This window comes from Leguminivora glycinivorella, chromosome 8 (genome assembly GCF_023078275.1).
Source record: "Leguminivora glycinivorella isolate SPB_JAAS2020 chromosome 8, LegGlyc_1.1, whole genome shotgun sequence".
NCBI classification, from domain to species: domain Eukaryota; kingdom Metazoa; phylum Arthropoda; class Insecta; order Lepidoptera; family Tortricidae; genus Leguminivora; species Leguminivora glycinivorella.
In genome coordinates this window covers 7,807,811-7,832,774 of record NC_062978.1, presented here as the reverse complement: position 1 = coordinate 7,832,774, position 24,964 = coordinate 7,807,811, and the positions used below count along the sequence as shown (strand labels likewise).

General features: G+C 38.2%; 2 protein-coding genes across 2 annotated transcripts; both read left to right on the top strand.

Moving 5' to 3' along the window:
- The first annotated feature begins 3,196 nt into the window (after nt 1-3,196).
- Nucleotides 3,197-5,633, top strand: LOC125228756. The gene is made up of 3 exons (XM_048133426.1): nt 3,197-4,918; nt 5,199-5,419; nt 5,516-5,633. The coding sequence occupies exons 1-3, from the start codon at nt 3,304-3,306 to the stop codon at nt 5,594-5,596; spliced, it is 1,917 nt and encodes a 638-aa protein (XP_047989383.1). The 5' UTR covers nt 3,197-3,303; the 3' UTR covers nt 5,597-5,633.
- A 2,687-nt stretch (nt 5,634-8,320) lies between these two features.
- Nucleotides 8,321-24,491, top strand: LOC125228714 (chromatin-remodeling complex ATPase chain Iswi). The gene is made up of 17 exons (XM_048133372.1): nt 8,321-8,549; nt 8,657-8,880; nt 9,084-9,341; nt 9,505-9,628; nt 10,279-10,566; nt 11,288-11,501; nt 11,788-12,059; nt 12,496-12,723; nt 13,631-13,876; nt 13,952-14,057; nt 14,678-14,823; nt 19,366-19,472; nt 20,348-20,481; nt 21,480-21,595; nt 21,783-22,003; nt 22,589-22,729; nt 23,176-24,491. Exons 1-17 carry the CDS (start codon nt 8,499-8,501, stop codon nt 23,363-23,365), a joined length of 3,066 nt encoding a protein of 1,021 aa, XP_047989329.1. The 5' UTR covers nt 8,321-8,498; the 3' UTR covers nt 23,366-24,491.
- Nucleotides 24,492-24,964: the final 473 nt, after the last annotated feature.

Here is a 24,964-nt window from a genome sequence, read left to right as displayed (position 1 = left end):
TACAATACGAGTAGATAGTAAATACTTACTTACCTACTTATGTTGAACACTTCAATCCTAATTATTGATATTTGGTTATTTCTTGGTGTTTAAAGTTCCATACAAAATGTACGGAATTATTAAATTATTGCTCAAAAAGGAGTGTAATGTTGAAGATACAGTGTTAATAGAGAGCCCATTTGAGGAAGAAACACGTTTGGGAGCTTATTGTGATACAGTAATATTAGGTACGTTATTAGACGACATTAAATACCGGTAATTATAAATAAGTTTGGAGATCCTAATTTATGAAAATATTTCCTCTCGAGTCTTGATCCTTTCTGGGGCATGGATCGAGTTCTTATTTCTAAAATTCAAGCGCTCGGCGCACCAGGACAAGGACCTAAGGAGCTCGCTCGTAGATATCTAAATTATCTAACTCATAGCTCTTGTCATCTTTTATTTTAGCCATAACCCCGAGTAAATTTGTGATTGCTTCTGAGAAAGATGACGCAAGCAGAAAGGAACCGCTTGCAGAAGATGTCCAAAAAATCGAAAATTTCTCACTCGTCGCGGTTTATCCATTGTCTTCCATTAAAATAGCTATATTTAAGCGCACACGAAGACAGTCATTGAAGGTGGTTTTCAATGAATTGATCACCAGATACTTTGAACTGGGAAGGTTTGATAGACGAAAAGTAAGTACTTAATGAGGTATTCTGCTTATTTCTTTATAACTTATTACAAAGAGGACATGTTTAACAAGTTTAGTCTGTCAGCTGCGGCGCACAAGACGCCGCTGCTGCAGTCAGATGGCAGTCAGTCATGCATACAGCCGATTTGATGGTGTAGGTGTAGTACAAGTGAATATTGAAAATATTGAACGGTGTCCACATGTTGTCTATCTACATAGAAGCACGTAAGCAATGTTGTCTGTCAACACAGACAATATTGCTTAATATTGCTTATAATAATATTGCTTGAAATGACGGATGATAGGGAGGTATGGAAGCGGAAGACATGCTGCGCCGACCCCAAATGAATGGGATAAGGGCAGGCGAATGATGATTGCTTATAATAAGTGCCCAGGCCTACGGATGCTGTAGTAGGTAAACACTGCCTTGAACGAGACAAGTCTCCATCTGCATCAGAGTCGTAATCATTCTCACTTTAAATAATATAATACCTATAAGTATCTAACTTTAATTGGTACACACAAGTAAGCAATCCTAAATTTACCTTAGTTCACCGGCTACGAAAATAAATGTAACTTTCCCGACAGATATTTTGGCACCTTTGGTGTCATCATGTTAAAGAGATACGAATGAATTCACCAGGATGGCCTTACGAACCGACCAAGTCAGCCATAGAACGTGCCAAGAATACTAAAAGGTGGACCGATAAAGATTTGTATTTGGGGACGAAAAGGTACATTGAAGATCAGGACCGGCCAGTTCCAATTCCTGGCATAGGCCGGAATGAAGAGAAGCTGTATTACTTGAAGCCCAAATATGTTGGATTATCTGATAATACCGAACATTTGGGTCAAAATGATGAAGTGCAAGCGTCAAATGACTACGAAAACTTAACGTATACCGATGATCCGAATTCGAATATAACGTACACCTCCTTGATGACAACAGTTGGAATAATAGGCCAATTTTGAAATGATTTGCGGTCGATTCATAGAGAAATAAAAGCTACTATACCTACTACTTGATGTTATTTTAATGTTAACGATTTTTTTTAAATATAGGTAGTTATTATAATACTTATGTAAGTAGATTTCAAGATTCTAATTACTCGCTGCACACGACCAGATTTTTTCTTACTGTTTCCGTACAGAATAACGATTATGTGAAAGGGACTTCGTTCTACAACTTCATATTTGTTCATAATGGTGTGATTCCGACAGATAATTCAGATAAAAATCCTAATTCAAATAGGAATAATTTTTCCATATCTTATACTTTTAAACGAGCAATTCTTGTATATTTATTTATTTATTTATTTATTTATTTATATATATATTTATTTACACTGACGATCTCGGAAACCGCTCTAACGATTTCGCAGAAATTTGTTATGTGGGGGTTTTTGGGGGTGAAAAATCGGTCTAACTTATCCTTAGGTCCCGGAAAACGCAAATTTTCGAGTTTTCATGCGTTTTTCTTCGCGCGCCATCTCGTGTGCAGTAGTTGTACTGTTAAGACAGAATTCTTTTGGTCGATGTAAGTACTATTTATTGCAAACACTAGATGGCGACACAGGTCAAGGCTAAAACGAATAGAAAAATACACTATTTGAGTTTTTGTGGCGAAATGCGCGCCATCTCGTGTGGAGTAGTTGTGTTGTTAAGGCTGAGAATTCTTTCGCTCGATGTAGGTACTATTCATTTTTGAACTAGATGGCGACACATGTCAAGGATACGAAACAGAACCGAGCGAAGCTCGGTTGCCCAGATATTTTTAGATTAACTATAGATATCCAGGGCCGTGAGTTCAAGTCTCACCTGAAGTAGTAAATATCAAACTAAAATTTAATTCTTACCTTAACATGATTCTGCGGTGCTAATGCATACGGCCTATCGCCGTTTCATATGCTAGTGAATGTGCTAGACCCCAGGGTTAGCACATGATTGCCGCGAGAGTATGTCGCCGCGAGATAGACTACCCGTCCTTATGTCATTAATACAGTTAGAAGAAGACGTATGATCTATCTCGCGGCGACATACTCCCGCGGCAATCATGTGCTAGGCATGCGCGGATCCAGGGGGGGGTCATGGGGGTCATGACCCCCCCCCCGGAGCCTAAAGTTGGCCATACAAATAGACCACGTGACCCCCTCCTGGGGCCCCGGGCCTTTACCACGTGACCCCCCCCTGGGCACGAAGCTGGATCCGCGCTTGGTGCTAGGCATACAGGAAACCTATCTCAGTATGGCTGCGTCCGCGATGTCGCGCCTCATGTCGTCTCAACCACAAACTACTAAGAAGATACTACGTATGTCTCAAGTCGTGATCATCCGGTCTGGGCTGACCCTAAATCGCAGGCGATTATCGATAATGTTTGCAGACATCATTAGTTTCAAGTGGTCGTTTTACTTAATGTCTCGAACATTAAAATTGGCATATGCTGTCAATGTCAGTGTGAAGTGACAGTCACTGACAAATTTACTCACGACTCACGAGGACGGGATGAATACATTATGGGAATAATTCAATAAAATAATATCATTTTGTAGGTGCTCTATAGTGTTCTTTGTACCTGTCTGTAAAACCGTAATGAAAGGATATATTACTACAAGTTTGAAGTAAAAAACACAATGAATTCCATATATAAATTGGCACGAACATTCAAGTACATACAGTGTTTGAGCCCTGTATCAAGAATAGTTCCAAATAGTTTTAGAAATGGTAACAAACAAGTGCACACCTCTCAAATAATGAGTATTAAAATGTTCATGGAGCACGAAAATTTATATGCGTACAGTATAATGGAAAACAATGGATACGTAGCGAAATTAAAATCGGAAGTTGAAACGGTTCCGGTGCCAAAAGATAAATTCAACCATGTGGTTCAGCAAGATTGGTATAAAAAGTCTCCCCAGGACCTTTTTGCGCTATTGCCCACACTAGGAAAATATTGCATGGAACATAATTTATGTATATCCAATAAAATATTTGATGGTTTCATAGATAACCTAACTGACAACATTAAGCATGCAACTGACGAAGAATTGAAAGGATTATTCCATTCACTAGCAAACTGGCCAGAAACAGAATCTATCAGAACTAGAAACTACATTGAAGTATGGGCAGCTCTAGACGATGAGTGTTTGAAGAGGCATAGAGATTGGTCTGTCGATCAGATGCTTTCTTTTTTGTCTTTATTTTATTTATTGAATGTGACAAGAGCAAGTGACTATTGTACAAAAAGTTTACAAAGGATTACAAACAAAGTGCAGCAGTTAACCCCACAACAGCTGGTTCAAACTATGTTCTATATAAGTGCAAATCGCAAATCACCTCATGACATGCACAATTTAGAAGTACACTTGGAAAATAATTTTGCAGAGTTTTCATTAGATGAACTGGCTATTATGTCTATGGGGTTTTTCAAAAGTAAAACTCCTATTAGGAATATGGCATTGATAGAAAAAATAATTGACAAGATTGTAGAACAATCTTCTAATGTACATGAAGTGTCACTAGCAGCTCTACTGAAGGTAATTCGTTACTCAATGAAATCTGATGAGAACAGTAAAATATATGACTTGCTGGAAACTCTGCAGCATGAAGCTCCCAGGCTGTCCATCATGTGCAAAGTGCACATTGCTTTAGTAGGCACGGCAACACTCACACTACACAAACAATGTTTATCTAAAATTGCTGAATCAGTTATAAACTCTATGTCACAAGCCAGGATAAAGGATTTAGAAAGACTGGTGTTCACTTTTGGTACATTTAACCACAGGCCTGACACAAAGGAATGCTTTTTTAAAAAGGTTACAGATGAATTGAGAACAGTGGAGCGGCAAGCAGAGATAAGAAGATTTGGTAGATCATATGCTTGTACTGTTTCATTCTTAGGAATGCTCAACATTTACCCTGTTGATCTCATGGATAACGTCTTGAGCCCAGAATTTCTATTAAACACTTATGGAAAGTATTGTCAGAATTATGGTAAAGAAATTTTAACAATCCAGAATTCTAGAGATATTCATTATGCAAATGAGACACAAATGAATTCTCTACCAACTAAACAAATAACAATCTTAGCAAAAAAATACACAGATTTCTGCCCAAGTGAAACTTTTCCTAAACAGTATAATGTCTCAGAAAAGCTGTTCTTGGATGTCAAGAGGATATTAAAAGAGAAAAGAGGTGGTGATGACTATGTCATAGGTGATCATGTTTTGACTCATCATCAAAGAGGAGGTAAGACTGTACTTATGTTCAATTATGTTTTCTTCAAAAAATATTATACTACAAAACTGTACAATTAATTATGTACCTAATGTGTTTAAATTTGTATACCTATGTAACATATTACCTACATATATACAATACACTTAGAACAAAATAAATGACTTCACTAAGTTATAATAAATGAATAATCATAATAAGTTTTAACAATAGTTTATGAATTACTTATGAGCAAATTATTATTACAAAGTCATATTGCATTTGTATTTATCATATGTTTTTAATGTTTCAGACATAATCATTTGCGATAATCATGATGGCACTCCATTGCCAATTGCTAATGTGTTTAGCACTGCAAGCTTTGGTGTTTTGCGGAGACGCCCAGACGATAACAAGTGGACCGTTATTATAATTGCTGGAAGGAATGGTGAAATAAAAAACACTGGATCACCAACTGGACCATTCCTTTCTAAAGTTAGAGATCTCCATGTCCTTGGTTATCATGCTGCATTGGTAATTAATTATTTTAATCTGATGTCTTGTCTCTTAATTTAAACTTTAGTCTAAAATTTGTTTTAAGTGGTTTGACATCACATGTATTTTTTACAGGTGTCTTGGCAGAAATATTCCAAACTACAGACAGCAAGAGAAAAGAGTGATTATTTAGATGAATTAATCAAAAATGCTTAAAATAATAGTTTGTGCCTAAATGTATATTAATACATACATACATACAATCACGCCTGTATCCCATAAAGGGGTAGGCAGAGCACATGAAACTACTAAAGCTTCAGTGCCACTCTTGGCAAATAAGGGGTTGAAAGAAAACGACACTATGACATTGCAGTGACAAGTTGCCAGCCTCTCGCCTAACGCCACAATTTAACCCATATCCCATAGTCGCCTTCTACGACACCCACGGGAAGAAAGGGGGTGGTGAAATTCTTAACCCGTCACCACACAGGCACATTAATAGTTCAGAAAATAAATATTAATAGTTCAGAAAATAAATGTTTTTCATTTCATTCATCACCATTAGCCGGGTCCATACTGACCGAGCGGCCGCACGCCTCGCTAGGCAGTGCCACGCGATGAAAACGTCCACCCTCCACCTCCACCATGCTCGTGCGCGCATGTTTGCCCCGCCCGAGCAAAGCAAATTTGTACGGCAAGATGGCGGCCCTCGGTCAGCTGTTCAAAACATTATAATTTTTATAAGGTGCATTAGGGTAATTCCGAATGACAGAAATGCTCGGATAATTCCGAAAGGGGAATCTTGATTTTGTGTGTGGAAATAAGGCAGATTTTTATGCGACTTTGGGAATTACCCTAATGCACCTTATAAATTTTTTTTATGTTTATATAATACTAGCTATTGTCCGCGGCTTCGCTCGCGTTTTATTCGAAAATTGCGGAATGCTCCATACAAAGTTTCACCCTCTATTTTAGGGAAGTGGGGGGTTAGAAATAGACAAAAGATAGCCTATGTCACTCTCCATCTCTTCAACTATCTCCACTTAAAAAAAAACCGGCCAAGAGCGTGTCGGGCCACGCTCAGTGTAGGGTTCCGTAGTTTTCCGTATTTTTCTCAAAAACTACTAAACCTATCAAGTTCAAAACAATTTTCCTAGAAAGTCTTTATAAAGTTCTACTTTGTGATTTTTTTCATATTTTTTAAACATATGGTTCAAAAGTTAGAGGGGAGGGACGCACTTTTTTTTCCTTTAGGAGCGATTATTTACGAAAATATTAATATTATCAAAAAACGGTCTTAGTAAACCCTTATTCATTTTTTAATACCTATCCAACAATATATCACACGTTGAGGTTGGAATGAAAAAAAAAATCAGCCCCCACTTTACATGTAGGGGGGGTACCCTAATAAAACGTTTTTTTCCATTTTTTATTTTTGCACTTTGTTGGCGTGATTAATATACATATTGTTACCAAATTTCAGTTTTCTAGTACTAACGGTTACTGAGATTATCCGCGGACGGACGGACGGACAGACAGACATGGCGAAACTATAAGGGTTCCTAGTTGACTACGGAACCCTAAAAATCACGTCAATTGGTCGCTCCGTTTTGACGTGAAAGACGGACAAACAGACGCACACTTTCCCATTTATTATATTAGTATGGATATACATAGGTGATGTGAAAAATGAAATGTGTCACATGGTAACCAAATTATTTCCACTCTTTCCTCGCTACGCTCAGGATTCAGCTATAGAATCCTTTGCTTAATTCCGGATGCAATGTACGCCCTCGCCGTAAACATCTCATTTCGCTCCCTTGTTACACAATCTACTATTTCGTCACACTGGTGACACTGGCAATATGAAAAAAATGTAAAAGACAAAAAAAGTGCATACGGTATTAGAAATTTCATAACTCCCTAGCTCGTCGATTTTATTCACCACTTCCTTCTTGCGCTACGCCACCTGATGAAATTGACAATTACATCAAATTGGGTAAAAGTTCCTCTCGTCTGGAATGGCCTTTAAAAGTGATCAAATTCAAAGAGCATTGAATCACTACGTTGACAATGATGTCAGAGAAAATTTGGAGTCCACATCAAAGGTCCACATTGTCGTTCTAATCAGATGGGAAACAATTGCTCCAGTCTCGATTGGCCTACATGAGTCATGTAACATGACTAAAGCTAGGAACATACTACGCGGACGTCCGTCGTAAAACGACCGCGACCGCGACCTATCAGTGTGCACGGAACAAAACATCCAGAGAGCCAGATTTCGATCGGACGTCCGTGCGCTCAAGGCCACGTCCACGTCCGTCGACCGATAGTTTGCACGGTTATGTGTAATTTCATTGTCCAGATTCCCGTCCGCGGTCGATTTACGACGGACGTCCGCGTAGTGTGTTCCTAGCTTAATCAGTCATTGAGTCAATGGATCAAATGCAGCAATGTAATCGTATGCGATTCGTGATCATAGATTTAGAGATATTAAGCTAGATTGAGTAGTTAGGCCAAAAAGTGTGTCCACATGAGAGGGCATTGTTTGGGCTGGTGTCCCTCTCGCACTTACTGACAATGTCAACAATGAGTGACGCCATCACTGTCATAAATTAGGGATACCAGTCAATATTCAAAGCTACTACTACATCTACTAACACCCAAATGGAGGTTTTTTTTTTATTGAGCAAATCTTTGATTTATTGGCATAATTATTTCAATTTTTTTAAATATATCGAATCGTTTTCGCTAGTCTGATTCGATCGCCTTTCTGTCTCAATGATAAGGTTCAATTTCGCATGGCAAAAATTGTGATTGCGCTGTCCCCTGTAAAGATCTTCGTTCGTGTTCGTGACATTGATTGGGAGCCATAGACAAGAAACAGTAGCGTGTTTTTTTTCTACGGCCAATGACAATGACATTAGCCGCTTTTTCGCGGCATTGCGTTGCGGTGGTTGTGGTTTGTGGTGTTGGTGTGGTCTTGTCTCGTCTGTGACTGACCGGCGCAGGTACAACGACGTTTGTATCGTGAACATAATGCTAATTGTTTTCTCGAATTAAGTGTTATGGAATAATTCGTGATTTTGTACTTATTTAACTATTTAATTCCGGAACTATGTCACAAACCGAGGAACCCATGGAAGTAGCAGATGTTGGGGAGAATTCCGTAAGCGTTTTTTTACTCACGCTTTGTGCTGACATCAAGACTATTATTTTTGATAATTATTTTGAGTTTTTGCAATATTAAGTTTTGTAAATCTATTCTTGTCGCAGAATGGCTCTTCAAGTGACACCACTTCATCGAGAGGTAAAGAAGGCGACTTCGAAAGTAAAATTGAAACTGACCGTTCAAAGCGATTCGACTTTTTGTTGAAACAAACTGAAATTTTCTCGCATTTTATGACAAACACACCAAAATCTGGAAGCAGCCCTCCAAAAGCGAAAGCAGGAAGACCAAAGAAGAACAAAGATCTTGATACATCTGGGTCTGCGAGCGAGTAAGTGAACCATATCAAATTTGATTAACATTCATAAAATATAACAAGCATTGATTAGTCAAATCATTTAATTTCCAATTACATTCATTGTGAAACCAATGAAGTTGCTGATTACAGAGTGTTTGCATTTGCTGGGTAGTAAGATTTGCACATTTTCCTGAAGTATTTATAAGCGAAGTACATTAAATATATGTTTCTTTCAGTCATCGGCACCGCAAAACAGAACAAGAGGAAGATGAAGAGCTGCTTGCAGAGACTAACACAAAGGTTAAGAGCATCTTTAGATTTGAGTCCTCTCCGCCATACATTAAGAATGGAGAGATGCGAGATTACCAAGTTCGTGGCCTCAATTGGATGATATCACTTTATGAAAACGGAATTAATGGCATTCTTGCCGATGAGATGGGTCTTGGAAAAACTTTACAGACAATATCATTGCTTGGTTATATGAAAAATTTCAAGTAAGTTTTTAATGAAAATATCGTGAAATAAGTTTGTACAATGCTTTGTGTATTTCGGCGATTAAAAGCGAAAATAAGGCGTCCATTTTTGGTGAAATAATTCCAAAAAGAAGGCAAAATTAATTACACCTAACAATTCTGTACCTATTTGTTTTGTTTTTAGAAACATTCCTGGGCCACATATTGTGATTGTCCCAAAATCTACACTTACAAATTGGATGAATGAGTTCAAGAAATGGTGTCCGTCCTTGAGAGCTGTATGTTTAATTGGAGACCAAGATACAAGGGTAAGGATTCCAATATGCTACTATTATTTAGGAAATATAAATAAAAACGTAAAGAAGCAAACCCTTAACTGGCAGAATTTTATGTAGTATTGTGACTGCTTAACACTTTTGTAACTAAGAACCCTCCTGGTGGGCACTCCTAAACTTTGCTCAGAACGGGCGGGCTCTCACCATACAAGCCGCCAGTTATAAATTACAAATGACAGAGGGCGCTACGAGTCCTTGTATAGATTACTCATATGAGAGATAATTTCGACCTCGACAGCTGTGACCTGGGTGGCCGAGCGGATAAAGAGGCATTTCCCGCGATTGGAAAGTATGCTGGTTCGATTCCAGGCTCAGGCACCAGAGGACTTGGTCACTTTTTCTTTCATATGTGTAATTTATATCGGTTTTAAATTACAAATGGTTTTTGACACAGTGTGCCATTATTTGTCTGGTATAAAAATGAATGTTTTTGTACAGTCAAGTGTAAAAATATGGGTGTGTACAACTTATCAAAAATATGTCCCATAGCACTTTATGTCGGCGGAATAAGGTCTCGGTACATATTTTTGAGCGGATAAAATCGATACGTATTTTTGCACTTGACTGTACACTAATTTCATTTGTTCCATGCTAAAAACTATATTTTCTCCAATTTTTTACAGAACACATTCATACGCGAAACTCTAATGCCTGGCAACTGGGATGTCTGTATCACGTCATATGAAATGATCATTAGGGAGCGATCAGTATTTAAAAAGTTCACATGGCGTTACATGGTTATTGATGAAGCCCACAGGATCAAAAACGAGAAGTCAAAGCTGTCGGAGCTGCTCCGGGAGTTCAAGAGTATGAACAGACTGCTGTTGACTGGTACTCCGCTGCAGAACAATCTTCACGAACTGTGGGCTCTGCTCAACTTCTTGTTGCCTGATGTCTTTAATAGTTCTGATGTAAGTGAGGTTTTCCTTTTGCAACACAGAATAGGCTAGTTTCCTACTAGTCAAATCAGCTTCTTTTTAAGAACTGTCAAAACAATTTGCTAATATGGAATAATGGAATTACTATGAAGTACTGAGGAGTGACGTCATGGTCAATTCATTTACTTATACCTTTCTCTTTGACTTATTAAATAGAAACTATGTTTTAATATAACCACTGTCCATATTTTTCTTCTAATTACGTGGTGCTTTATTTCGTGCACTGCATAAAATATTTTATTTTAAGTATAGGAAACTAGCCTATTGCATAACAATTTTTAATACTAGCAGAATACTTTTTTTTAAACTCCCTTGGTTCCTAGTTAGTAGTTCTTGATACAAGTTGCTATGATAGGGCCAAAAGTTTTCACCTCTCATCTCAATCAAGTCACCTCTTAGTGTGATTTCACATTATCCGATCCGATATCGGATGTAGGACCAATATCCTATATATTTACGCCGCCACCTTGTATTTTTTCCTTTGAAATCCATCCTACATCTGATGTCGGATCGGATAATGTGAAAACGCACTTAGGCTCTCAACATTTCATTGCACGTAAGCAAGAGAGTGATTATATGAAATAAAACTTATATTTAACTGAATATCTGACATTTGTAAGTAAATTCCTGGTCCAGTTTTGTGTTGAGCATTACACTAATATGAAATCTTTCATAACAATTACAAATTTCACAGGACTTTGACTCATGGTTCAACACAAATGCAGCACTCGGTGACAACCAGCTAGTGTCTCGGCTGCACGCTGTACTGAGACCGTTCTTGCTCAGACGTCTGAAGTCTGAAGTGGAGAAGAAACTGAAACCTAAGAAGGAGGTGAAAGTATATGTGGGTCTGAGCAAAATGCAGAGAGATTGGTACACAAAGGTTTTAATGAAGGATATTGATGTTGGTAAGTTTATAGAAGTTGACTCAACTAAAGTTTAACTTGTTATAAGTCAATCAGTTTCAATTATTAAAATAGGTGATTTTGTTATAATGGTTTTGTCACATTATGTAGGTAGGTACATTACTCACTCTGACATGATTTGAGAACCTAAAGAGTGAGGCAATGGCTTACATATATTCTACGAGCATGCAAAAACATTGTAAGATTCAATTGGACAGTGTAATTATTATACAATCATGTACATTTTAAATTTTATTTGTGGAAGTGTTAACTCAACTCTATTTCCCAGTAAACGGAGCCGGCAAAGTGGAGAAGATGCGTCTTCAGAACATCCTGATGCAGCTCCGCAAGTGCTGCAACCACCCGTACCTGTTCGACGGCGCGGAGCCCGGCCCTCCCTACACCACGGACGAGCACCTCGTCTACAACTGCGGCAAGCTCGCCATCCTCGACAAGCTGCTGCCCAAACTGCAGGAGCAGGGCTCCCGGGTCCTTATCTTCTCGCAGATGACTAGGATGCTGGATATACTGGAGGATTACTGCCACTGGAGACAGTATAAGGTAACTAGCTAGCTTGCAATCCCCGACAAGTCGCCTAAGCTTCAACAGCAGGGTCCCAGGGTGCTCATTTTCGTACAGATGACCAGGATGCTGGATATACTGGAGGATTACCTGCCACTGGAGACAGTATAAGGTAACTTTACGGCAAAGCCTTTCTCAGTGGTAGTCAGGAATGTCAGGATCCAAAATCCCTGTAATAATCCGTTTTTGTTTCTTGTAAAATCAAGTAGGCCAGGAATAAATAGATTAGGCAACAGAAAATATTTTTAATTTTATTTAACATCGTTTAGCATGGTGATGTTGAGCTTGCGATACGCTGGTCTTCAATCGGTTATCTAGGTACAATTATATGATTACCAGAACTAGACCTAAGCGCGAAAATACTACAGTAATCCACATCATTAAACATTCGAATAATACTTATATAATCTTTCAGTACTGCCGCCTGGATGGACAAACGCCACACGAGGACCGCAACCGACAGATCGAGGAATACAACTCAGAGGGCAGCGAGAAGTTCGTGTTCATGTTGTCTACGCGCGCCGGCGGTCTCGGCATCAATCTCACGTCTGCTGACGTAGTCATTATATATGACTCCGACTGGAACCCGCAGATGGACTTGCAGGCCATGGACAGAGCGCATAGAATTGGCCAGATGAAGCAGGTAACTTTCTTTACTCTTGTTAAAGAGACCAATTCATAAAATAATAACGCGGTGGCAGTGACAAGCTCATGATTTCATCTCCCGTAGTCGGATTCGAAACCGACGTCGAAATTATACGCCAGTCTGATTGGAATCACACAGGATTCAGATTGATCGAAATCATTTGTTAGTTGTATACCTCGAAATCAAAAAATCCTTGTAGCTCTTCACCTATTCGCGTTCTGCCGCGATAGCGTATTTTGTTGTAGCGTGTAATATCGATGGTATATTTTGTTACTCGCATACATTAATAGATTATTACAACAGTAGCAAATTTTGATGTAGCATTATTATCAATAGCCTATTTAGTTAACCATATATATTTTCAGTAGATTTTTACAACAATAGCAGATTTTTATGTAGCGTTTATCACTAATAGCCTATTTAGTTAGCCGCAAATATTTTTAGTCTCATTTTACCTGGGTCGCATATTGTATTAATGGTTTAAAAAAAAAGGCTAAATCACTGGGATATAATAAGTGGTCAAATAGACATATATAAAACAACAATTGCATTAGTAATATTTTATTAGTAATATCTTGGTAATATCATTGATATGCACAACGAGGTTATATAACCAGGAGAAAAACTACAAATGCAAAAGAAAAAATACTGTTCAGAAATTTTGAGATCGCGGCGAAACGCGAATAAGTGTAAAGCTACAAGGATTTTTTGATTTCTAGGTATACGACTAACAAATGATCGAAATGACGGGTTAATACCCGGCCTATTGAACGGGTCTCATAAATGTATGGTTGATGTCTATGTATGTGTTAAATGATTAGGCGCGTCGCTATTTCTCTATATCTCAATTTTATATTATGAGAATAAATGAAAAGCAGTTTTACCATGTTGCTACCATTTCCAGGTGCGAGTGTTCCGTCTCATCACAGACAACACAGTCGAGGAGAAAATCGTAGAACGCGCCGAAGTGAAGCTACGCCTCGACAAACTCGTCATCCAGTCCGGTCGTCTCGTCGACCAGAAGAACCAACTCAACAAGGATGAAATGCTCAACATGATTCGTCACGGCGCTAACCACGTCTTCTCCTCAAAGGATTCTGAGATCACTGATGAAGATATTGATACAATTCTCGCAAAAGGCGAAACTAAGGTAAGTTTTCAAGTAACCAAGTCTATTGTTTGACTCTACACGAAATTTGCGACTTATAATAGTATTTATTTTCAGACTGAAGAGTTGAAACAAAAGTTGGAGAGTCTTGGTGAGTCTTCTCTGAGGGCTTTCTCCATGGACACTCCGGGCGCCACGACAGATTCCGTATACCAGTTTGAAGGTATTGTATAAGAACGTTATCTTATTTTTATTAATTATTGCTTTAGTAAATTAGTAAGGATTTCGTTCCATGCTTCAAACCTAAAACATTGTACGGGCGATATGCATGGGTTACGTGTTTTTAATATGTAGACATTGTAGACTCGCAGAGCAAGCACTTAGAAGCTAAGCAGCGTGCAGGGAAGTTCGAAGTTAAAATCATCTAAATTTTGCATCCGATAAAGGATTTAATGTCGTGACTCGTGTCCCTAGAACTCCTAGATTTTATCGTATTTTTGTAAAGTGGGTCCGCCCCACTTTTTTTGTAACATGGGTATTTTTTACGCGATTCATATTCAGAATCGCGAGGTCTTTCGATCCTGATGGAGAAAAAAAATGTCCCAAAATTTCTATACATTTCCGTTACCATAAAAAAATTATGAAAAAATGGTAACGGAAAGGGAAAAAACCTTGGGACACTTTTTTTCTCCTATTAGGATTGAAAGAGCTCCTGATGCTGAGTGAAAACCACATAAAAATTTCCAAACCCAAAAAAGTGGGGTGGACAACTTTCAAAAAAAATGGCCCATGATCTGGGAAACCGGGGAGCCGAATATTAAATCTGTGGTGTTATGCTCGAAGGTGAGGACTACCGCGAGAAGCAGAAGATCCTGCCGATGGGCAGCTGGATCGAGCCGCCGAAGCGCGAGCGCAAGGCCAACTACGCCGTCGACGCTTACTTCCGCGAGGCGCTGCGCGTCTCCGAGCCCAAGGCGCCCAAGGTGCAGGTCAGTACAACTCACTCATCATCCTCCTTGCGTTATCCCCGCATTGGCACGGCTCATGGGATCCTGGGGTCCGCTTTGACAACTAATCCCAAGGTTTGGCGTAGGCACTAGTTTTTACGAAAGCGACTGCCATCTGACCTTCCAACCCGAAGGGTAAACTAGACCTTATTGGAATTAGTCCGGTTTCCTCACAATGTTTTTCACCGAAAAGCGACTGGCAAATATCAAATGACATTTCGCACATAAATTCCGAAAAACTCATTGGTGCGAGTCAGGGTTTGAACCCGCGACCTCCGGAACGAAAGTCACACGTACTTACCGCCAGGTTACTCAGTCTTCAAAACTATACATAAAAAAAATAGTGCGTGCAGAAGTGAAACTTCGTAATATAACCTTAAAAACATCCTGTCAAGTGACTGTCACGTTTTTGCGTTTAGATACTTCAATCAATTATATTGTTTTCAATATTTTACATTGCTAAATGCTCAAACTGTTGAAAGAACAAACATAAACTCATGAAATACGGACAAGTTCAAGAGTTTCACTTCAAAAATTGCCTAGCATTTTATCAAAATTCGAGTTGGCATCACGGAGCGTTAAACGCTGTCAGTTGAAGTCGTATTAGAAGTTTTACTTCAAAAACTGAAATATATACCATACACTAAAAAAAAAAGCGATCAAGAGCCTCCAGCTATAACGGCTGAAGCGCTAAATCGCTACACTACCTCGACCGTAAACAAATAATTTGTACATTTTCGGGTTTGGTTAACCAAATTCAGTTAAATTCATATATTAACATTGTCTTCCGACACTGTTGTAATCTCTGTAAAGATTAGGGCAATTATTTAATGGATAAGAATATTTTTTTAAAGAAAAAAGGCGCAGCTTGTATTGTTAATGATTTTTATATATTTGCAATCTCTTAGTTCAAACATTTGTTCAGTTCCTCTTCACTTAATTTGACGAGCCTCACCGATTCCTCCCACAGCATCTTACCAGTGTCGTATCTATAGGCCTTCGACATGGCTTGAGCCTGTCTGCAGTTCTCAAAGAATTCTCCACTCACCTGCCCCGCTGCAGTATCTAATGCCACATGCAATGTCGTTTGAGCGCCTTCTTTGGGTGTCTTGCTAAAGAAGTAATGCAAGTGACTAAAGAGGTATGGGCCATTTTATTCAAAGTTGTCCACCCCGAAAAAAGTTGATATGAAAATGAAACCGATAGAAATTTATTAAAAGCTATTTTTATAGATTCATTAATAAATAAATTTATATAAAATATAGAAGGTTCACTTGACTTTTAAGTAATTAATGAAAAAAATATGTTTTTGTTGAGTTGAGGGGAAGCGAGTGTTCCGTTCCGCAACCAAATTTAATCGCAGATAATGTAAATATAAAAGGTTTGGGAATTTTACAATATTTTTATTATTCATTCTAAAATAACAAATGAAGAAATTACACTTTCATTTTCACATAAATGCGGACTACTATTTTTTTAAACCCATATATATATCCGTTCCGTTACTTTCAGTACAAAATAGAGGAGAATTTTTAAGATTACTATACTGTTTCACAAGTTTATAGGATGCCATCACTTGTAATCAATAGTTTAAACGTTACTATTTCAATATAAAATAACGGAAACGTAGTTTAATAACAAATTGTATTTAATTTTTGCAAATAAAACTATTTGAAACATGGGACAGTAACGGATCTGACTGTATGGGTAACGGATGAAAGCTAAGGTCTCGTCTACACTTGAACGTGGGTACCTAAGACCTCCAAAGCATATCGCGAGTAATGACTAAAACAACCGGAGTGTGTAATCCGTGATTGATTACCATATTTTAGATGAGTTAGTTTTAATCCCATACGTTTTTCTTTTATTTCCCGCAATCAAATGAAACTAAAACATCACATTAAAACCACGTGAATACCGCTTTATACTTCCATTCCGATACGTTTTTCTTTCCGCCTATACGAAACCAACGATCTAGTATCGGATCGGAAGTAACGGAACGCTACCTCCGGCGATATTTTACTTAATTATTTATTAAATAATCACAAATCTTGTTTTTAATTGGCTTATTTGGTTTCAATATTAGTACTTTGTTTTAGGAATCGATGTTAAAAGGTTGCATATTACGTATTTACCCGCAAATTTGGTTTCGGGAGGTGGAATGAGAAAATGTTACCCCTGAGTACGAGCTACTTTGATGCGTGTTTGGCGGCAACTGGCAAATGCAAGATGACGGTATTGAGTAGTTTTAAATTAATTTTGCCAAGCTGAATAAAATACTACCAAATGTTAGGAACTTTCTTTTAATTTTAACAGTCATTCTGCGGTTTCGGAATGGAAAATTCCACAATTACCAGATTCCGTCTCGGCAAATTATACTTAATTTTAAATAGTACGTTTATTTATTAACATGAAATATTTTATAACATAATAGCGTATAACTCAATCTTTTCAAATTATGCCGTCATCAATATTTAGTACAATTAGTTATAGAATAAAATCCATAACAAAAACGATATTTGACGTGGGACAGCAAAAAATTGCCCATTTTTTAGCACATTATAATTTTTAACAAATACATAATTATAATAAAAATTTAAATGAATATTGTAAATTACTGTCAACTAAATTTGGGTTCGAATAAAAAATAGTCTTCATTAGTTTAGACTCTTTAAATACGCTAAATATTATATCAAAAGTATGGGACAAGCCAAAAACGGGGTGGACAACTTTGAAAAAAATGGCCCGCTAAAACAAATTTACATAACAGAATTAAAAACATTATTTCCAAAAATACATTGTGATAATTTGACATTTATATTCTTTGATTTTTGAAAGTCAAGGCTGAATTTATTGTTCCCCCACGTGTAACGTGCCACGAGCCATTGTTACCCAAACGGAATGCTAATGAATTATGAATTAATAATTCCAGGTACAATTTGTAATTGCAATGAAAAAATTCAATAACGTTTAAAAATTGAGACTATAACCTTCTGAATACTCCTATTGCGACTATTTTTGTACATATTCCAGAAAAAATTTGGGTCTCAGAAGGACAAATAACAAAACATGACATGTAATTAATCCCAATCTTTCAAATTAGAGGAATATTGTGATAAAAATAAGCAACTTACAAAACCGAAGTGCACCAAAAACTTTGTCATGTATTTATATGTAGATGTTGCCAAGACGAGACTTTCGCTTCAAGCCCGTAGAGGTGTGGGTTTAGTGGGTACGCCCTCACAATGGAGAGATCTGGGAGGTCAGAGTTAAGAGTCCCATACACCCTCCCGAAATAGAGACGATGTGTCACAGTATTCCCACATCGAGAAAAAAACTCCCACTCTCAAGAGGTGGTCTGTTTAGAACGAATCCTCCCTTACGCGCCTCTATAGTTATGTACCTAAATAGCTAGCTAGCTATTATAGGCTGGTTTCCTATACTATAAATAAAATATTTTATGCAGTGCACGAAATAAAGCACCACATAATTAGAAGAAAAATATGGACAGTAGTTATTTTTAAATTTTAAACATAATTTATATTTAACCCTTAAATGCATAGTGATGTATATATGCATCATGCATTTTTGACTCCATTGACAGCATGTCAAAATTCAAATTTGAATGAATCTTTGTCAAGGTCATGCATTAAGAGTGCTTTCGTGTGAAAAACAGTGAAATCGCAACCGAGCGCTTGATCATACCATGTGTGGTATCAAATTAAAGGGCTTTGCGAGTTGTTTACAAATATATATCACATTATGGGACTTTTTCTACTTGGTCTAACAAAATATGAGAAAATGTCCAAAAGTGGTAATAATTGTACCGGTGAAGGCTCGTTTTCAAAAAATTGCCAAAAATAAGTAATAGCAATTTATAATCACTAAGGCATAACAGTAATTTAAGTAAACGTTGCAGATTAAATAAGTACAAAAATTATTTCGATGTGATGTAGATTTTCAAAGAAATTGTCACTTAATTTTAGGTAATTTCTGAAAAAAATTGAATTCGTCTTAGCCTCGTTTACTCTTTTTTAAAACTTTATACTAAAAATATAGTCTTAGATGATTGTAGTACAGGATATACGAATTATAAATTTACCTGTTATAGTAATCAAAATTGTCCAAATTTTACAAATAAGATCGACTAATTCAGCTCTATACGTGAGTTTTTCTAAACGTGCATTAAAGAAAAATTCATAATTAATTTAGTGACTTGGTTTTTAACAATCCAGTCTTATAAAAATCAAGATAATAAGATGCTCTAATTGAAATTTGAATCAAATAAATCTATTGGATAACGGAAAGTGTAGTATTTCACCGACTAAAACTATCAATTTTACATTATTTTGACGTTTTTTTTTAAAGCAGCCTAAGTCAAAGAGAAAGATATAAAGTAAATGAGTCGACCGTGACGTCACTCCTCAGTATTTCAACTGTCAGCAATGAACTTTTCTAAACTATTGACGGTAAATCGGTACACCATCTTTGCAAACTCCCATTTATTTTGGCGTGTGTTTGCAGGCGCCGCGACCGCCGAAGCAGCCCATCGTGCAGGACTTCCAGTTCTTCCCGCCCAGGCTCTTCGAGCTGCTGGACCAAGAGATCTACCACTACAGGAAGACTTTGGGGTGAGTGCTTACGAAATTACTACACTAAGGGCCACTTGCACCAACGGAAATGGTGGGTTATTCCACCATTTTATATGGAATTTGACAGATGACAACCCACTAACAGAACTCTGAGTGATTGGTGCAAGTGGGCCTAAGCGTTTTGAATGATTCACGGTTATTTTCAGTAGACTTATATCAATATAAGTCTAACTTCTACACTAGATATAGCATACCTTAAAACGTAGAAAATGTACAATTTAATTTGTAGAACTTCAAGATTCACCTGTAAACTTTCAAGTATCACCTCCGTCATTTACGGGTGCAGTTAGGACTTGTGTGATTAAAGGGTTATTCCTACTAGTTACCAACAAATTATTAGTGGTCGGTGGTAACTAGATACTAGTTTTTTTTCCGCCACCTTTTTCCAAATACTTATAAGGAAACGGAATTGTACTAATGACCAACAAATAATTATTTATAAAAGCTATACTCACTCAACTACTTATTAGTGTTAAATAAAATTTTAACGGTAACCGCGGTACAAAATTTCTTCTACCAAACTACTACTGGCAAAAAAAATCCAGAATATATAATAGTACAAGTACAGAAGGCTCACTCCTTTGATGTTTACAAAACGCCGCCATTCTAAATTCTTACCTACATTAACAAACGGACCGCACGCGTGCAGACGACATTGAATTCTATTGCGCCGCGCGAAGGTCGTCGCCAGTGAATGGGCCGCGAACTCGCGGCCGCCGGCATGTACTTGTAGCGCGGTGAAAGGATCGCGGAGTGAGCCGCCCCTGGTGATATCTGTTTTTTTTTTCCGGTACTTTCCGCTCGCAACTACTTTGTGGTAACTACTTTCAAAATTGCAAATGGCAATGTTTCAGATACAAAGTGCCGCGCAACCCCGAGCTGGGCCCGGACGCGGCCAAGATCCAGCGCGAGGAGCAGCGCAAGATCGACGACGCCGAGGCGCTCACCGAGGACGAGGTGCAGGAGAAGGAGCAACTGCTCACGCAAGGTACCACTCCCATCAACTTTCTGAACATTAGGTGGGTGTGGGTGAACACAGCGAGCAGCCTCGCAACGCAGTGGCCTCGAGCGAAAATCGGTGAATGGCCCCTATGACTAGACCCGACTCATAGTGTTCCTGCCGGTGAGTAAGGGTGCCAGAGCTCAACGAGGGTGCGGGGTGCTGACGACGGGAGGACTTACGGAACTAATTTATTCCGTCTATTGTCCTTTGAGTCGTCGGCAACCCAAACCCTCCTTTGAACTTGTACACTCCTTTTTGCTGTGTACTTATACTTAACACAGCAAGAAGAATGTAGAAACTTGTACACTCCCCGTACAAGTTTCTAATGGGGTGGCAACGCGCATGTGACACTCTTTGAGTTGCAGGCGTCCATAGGTTACGGTGACCGTTTTCCATCAGGCGGACCGTATGCTTGTTTGCCACCGACGTAGTATAAAAAAATGTGGACGTGGTTCGGCAGAGGCAGTCGGCGCGGTTTCCTCGCTTGAAAGATTGCGTAAGTCGAGGCACATCTACATTGCTGCGTGACGATGTACCTATCATCGTGACGCTGCTCGTTCTGTGTGGCCCCACATTCATTCAATCTATCCATTGCACTTGTGAATTTCAATGGAATGTAAATTATTTATTTATTTATTTATTTAATCTTTATTGCACAACAAAATAGGGTACAAATGGCGGACTTAATGCCTCAAGGCATTCTCTACCAGTCAACCAATGGGCTAAACCAGAAAGATTAAGTAGGTGCAGTGTCTTAATAAAAAGAAGGAAAAGGAAACTGTAACCTAAACTATGGATAGATGAATATTAAACTATACATATTCAAGATAAATTATTTGTAAATGGTGGGGCCAAAGGATTGCAAAGATAGCGCCATCTAGAAAGTATTTTCACCGGCTAACTAAATTGAAAATTGGATAACAAAAGGAAATCAAATATACTTAGATCTTTGTGAAATTATTAAAGCTTTTGTTTTGTGACAGGTTTCACTACTTGGACCAAACGGGATTTCAACCAGTTCATTAAGGCTAACGAGAAATATGGCAGGGACGACATCGATAACATCGCTAAAGACGTGGAAGGCAAGACTCCTGAGGAGGTGTGTATTCTTTCATTCAAATATAAAACATGCTTTAACTTACACTTCCCGATCGTTCTTGTTTGAGAGTTGCTTTAAGTTTTTCAAAAAAACTTTGAGAATCGTCTCAATTTGATTTCAAAACTATCCCGTCTATATTTTCTAATACTCCTTTTAGATAAAGTAAAACAAAGTAATCTCTCCTCAGGTTATGGAGTACTCAGCAGTATTCTGGGAGAGATGTCACGAGCTGCAAGACATTGACAGAATAATGGGGCAGATAGAGAGGGGAGAAGCGAAGATTCAACGAAGAGCTTCCATCAAGAAAGCTCTGGACGCCAAGATGGCGCGCTACAGGGCGCCCTTCCACCAGCTCAGGATTTCGTACGGCACGAACAAGGGCAAAAATTATGTTGAAGAGGAGGACAGGTAATTGTTGTGCACATTTTAATTATATTTCAAGCATGCTTTGACCCGTTTGATATTACGGTATCATGAAGGTTTCACCAAGAAAATAAATACTACTTATTATTAGATTAATCAGAAAAATAGTACATATTATAAATGTGAAAATGTCAGCCCTCATTGATGTTTTAACATTTTTAACCAAGTGTTTAGATAGATATAATTTTTAGTCACAACCTTTTTCCAGGCCGCGTCAATCTAGATAAAAAATACACAAGTAAATACATACAATTATGCCTGTATCCCTTAAAATATGTATATTCAGATTAATAAAGTTTGATTGGTTTCTCTGACTAAAAGTCATATTTCCTGAAAGTGCAAACTAATATAAACCTTAAATCGGAATGCTAACGTTGACATCCTATTGGTGCCTATGGGGTCGATAACACTGCCTGGAGAAGGGTTCAAACCCGAATTTAGACTACCTTAAATAACTAAAAGGAATAGTGCCATGCATTAGAAAGGCAGCAAGTTTCGTCATTGAATCGTTTTGTAGGTTATGTTCTTATATTTTCTAGAGGGTAGTAGTATTATTGATTATTTGCACAGGTTCCTGGTGTGCATGCTGCACAAGCTGGGCTTCGACAAGGAGAACGTGTACGAGGAGCTGCGCGCGGCCGTGCACGCGGCGCCGCAGTTCCGCTTCGACTGGTTCCTCAAGTCGCGCACCGCCGTCGAGCTGCAGCGCAGGTAACTACCACTCCACTCGCAGCCTGACCACGGTCGGTTGCCAAGACCATCAAGCCCATATAGAATAGTATAGGGTGCTTAGAAAATGTACTCAAATTATGCAAATGGGTCAAATGACATTGCTTCAAGGAAGTCGAAGTGTATTGAATGGCGTGAACAAACTTTCATTAAATGAATAATTCATTACAGGACACCTTGTACCAGTGTAAACCCACTATTCATTGCTTTGGTTTCGGCCCTTGTAATTTATACAATTGACAATATTAATATCGTAGTTTGTGTTAAACTGGAACATTGTCATCGATGAGCAAATGTAAGGAAGAGTCCCTCATGAGCATAAAACTTTATTAATATTTGATAAGTTGAGGAATAATTTCGAGAAGCTATCAAAAGTTTACTTACGTCCTCAAAATATTCTTTTCTGATTTTAAATTATGTCGTTTCAGATGTAATACGCTAATCACACTAATCGAGAGAGAAAACCAAGAGCTAGAAGAGAAAGAACGCGCGGAAAAGAAGAAAAAGAGCGGTCCCGCGCAGAACACGCCCGGCAGCGCCACCAAGGGCGCCGCCGGCAAGCGCAAGGCCGACAGCGCGCCCGACTCCGCGCACAAACACAAGAAGAAGAAGAAGTGAGCGCGAGCCACGCCCGTCCGCCTCCGTACTGCTGTAGCCCGACAACATTGTACTCATTAAAGTGGCGAAAGGTAGACGTGCTATTTAATGCTCGACGCTGCATTAGTCTTCGACATGGCCACATGTCAAAGTGACAAGGTACAAATTCGAATATAGAATAATATTCGACGTTCAAATTTAACCTTTATGACTTTGACAAGTGCCCATGTCGAATATTAGCGCAGCGTCGAGCAGAAAACGGGGGCTACAGTATTCCCACTATTTGCTACAATTTCTTGTTGGACTATACAAGACTATTAGTTTTGTATGTTTTGTCCCTCTTCCAAATAAGTTGAAATAACAGATGTCAAATCAGTAGCGCGACTGTAAAATAGGCAATAGGCATACACTCCAGGCGGTCTAGCACAACTTGCATGTCGCGCGCGAGTCGATGTATGGACTTCATGTATGGACTCGCAGCCGAGAGCGTAAGTTGTGCTAGACCGCCTGGCCTATACACACCTTTTAAATTACGAAAATTCTGGCGATGCGAATCAGCAATACCGTGTGTACAAGCCGTACGAATAATGTCAACTTTTTAAAAATCTGTTCCATCTCTGGTCCGTGACGGCAGTAATAGTTAAGAATTTTCTTATCGAAATAGTGTGTTGAATGAGTATTGTAATAAATGGTGTGTGACTTCGATCCGTGTCGACGTAGCTTTGAATTTCAGTATTTTGTAAGGTCCTAATTTATTTTCTGACAGATCTGCACAAGTTATAAATGTCAAAAAAACGTGCCTGAAATATTATGTATATCAATTTATGCTGTCAATATCAGGAAGGGTGTTAATGATTATATTCTGATCAGATTTTGCATGATAACGAATGCAAGAAGAAATTTCCACAATGGAAATGAGGCATGAAACAGTACAATAATGATTACCTGACATATTAAAAGTTTTAAATAATCATCATATTTAATGATACCCTTCCATCCCTCTGCTATCCAGTGAGATTATCCAAAACGACGAGTGTGTGATATAATAGATATTTGTGAAACAATTAGAATCAAGTGATATTTTTACCTATGAAGTGTTAATAAACAGGTCATGAAATTTTATTACAATAAATGATACTCAATCCGTTCCAATTGTTTTATTGTTACTCATTTACAAGCTCAATAATAATAATACATTTGTTTGCATGATAAAATTATACTCAATTTTTATTAGTTGCATTAAATCGATAAACTTGAAAATGTCAATTAGAATCATATTTCACGAAAACTTGTAGGTAATATATACAAACAGTGAGAGTGGGACTTTAGAGGGCACATTTAACCCCTTCTCATTTGATATCCCTAAAAGTCCTTCCTGATGAAACGATAGCTTACCCCAACTGATTAAAAATCTGAGTAACTATAGCAATCATATCACATTAGTGGCATAGATCTCAAAAACATTGCTTTGAGTGTTCAGCTAGCGCTTAGAACTATATCAGGTTATATATCTTAATTTTTGATATATTTATGAACTCTCAACCAAGGAAGCGCTATTCGTCTTATTACAACAGCCCTCATTATTTGCTGTTATCAACGAGGATAGACATAATGGGTGCG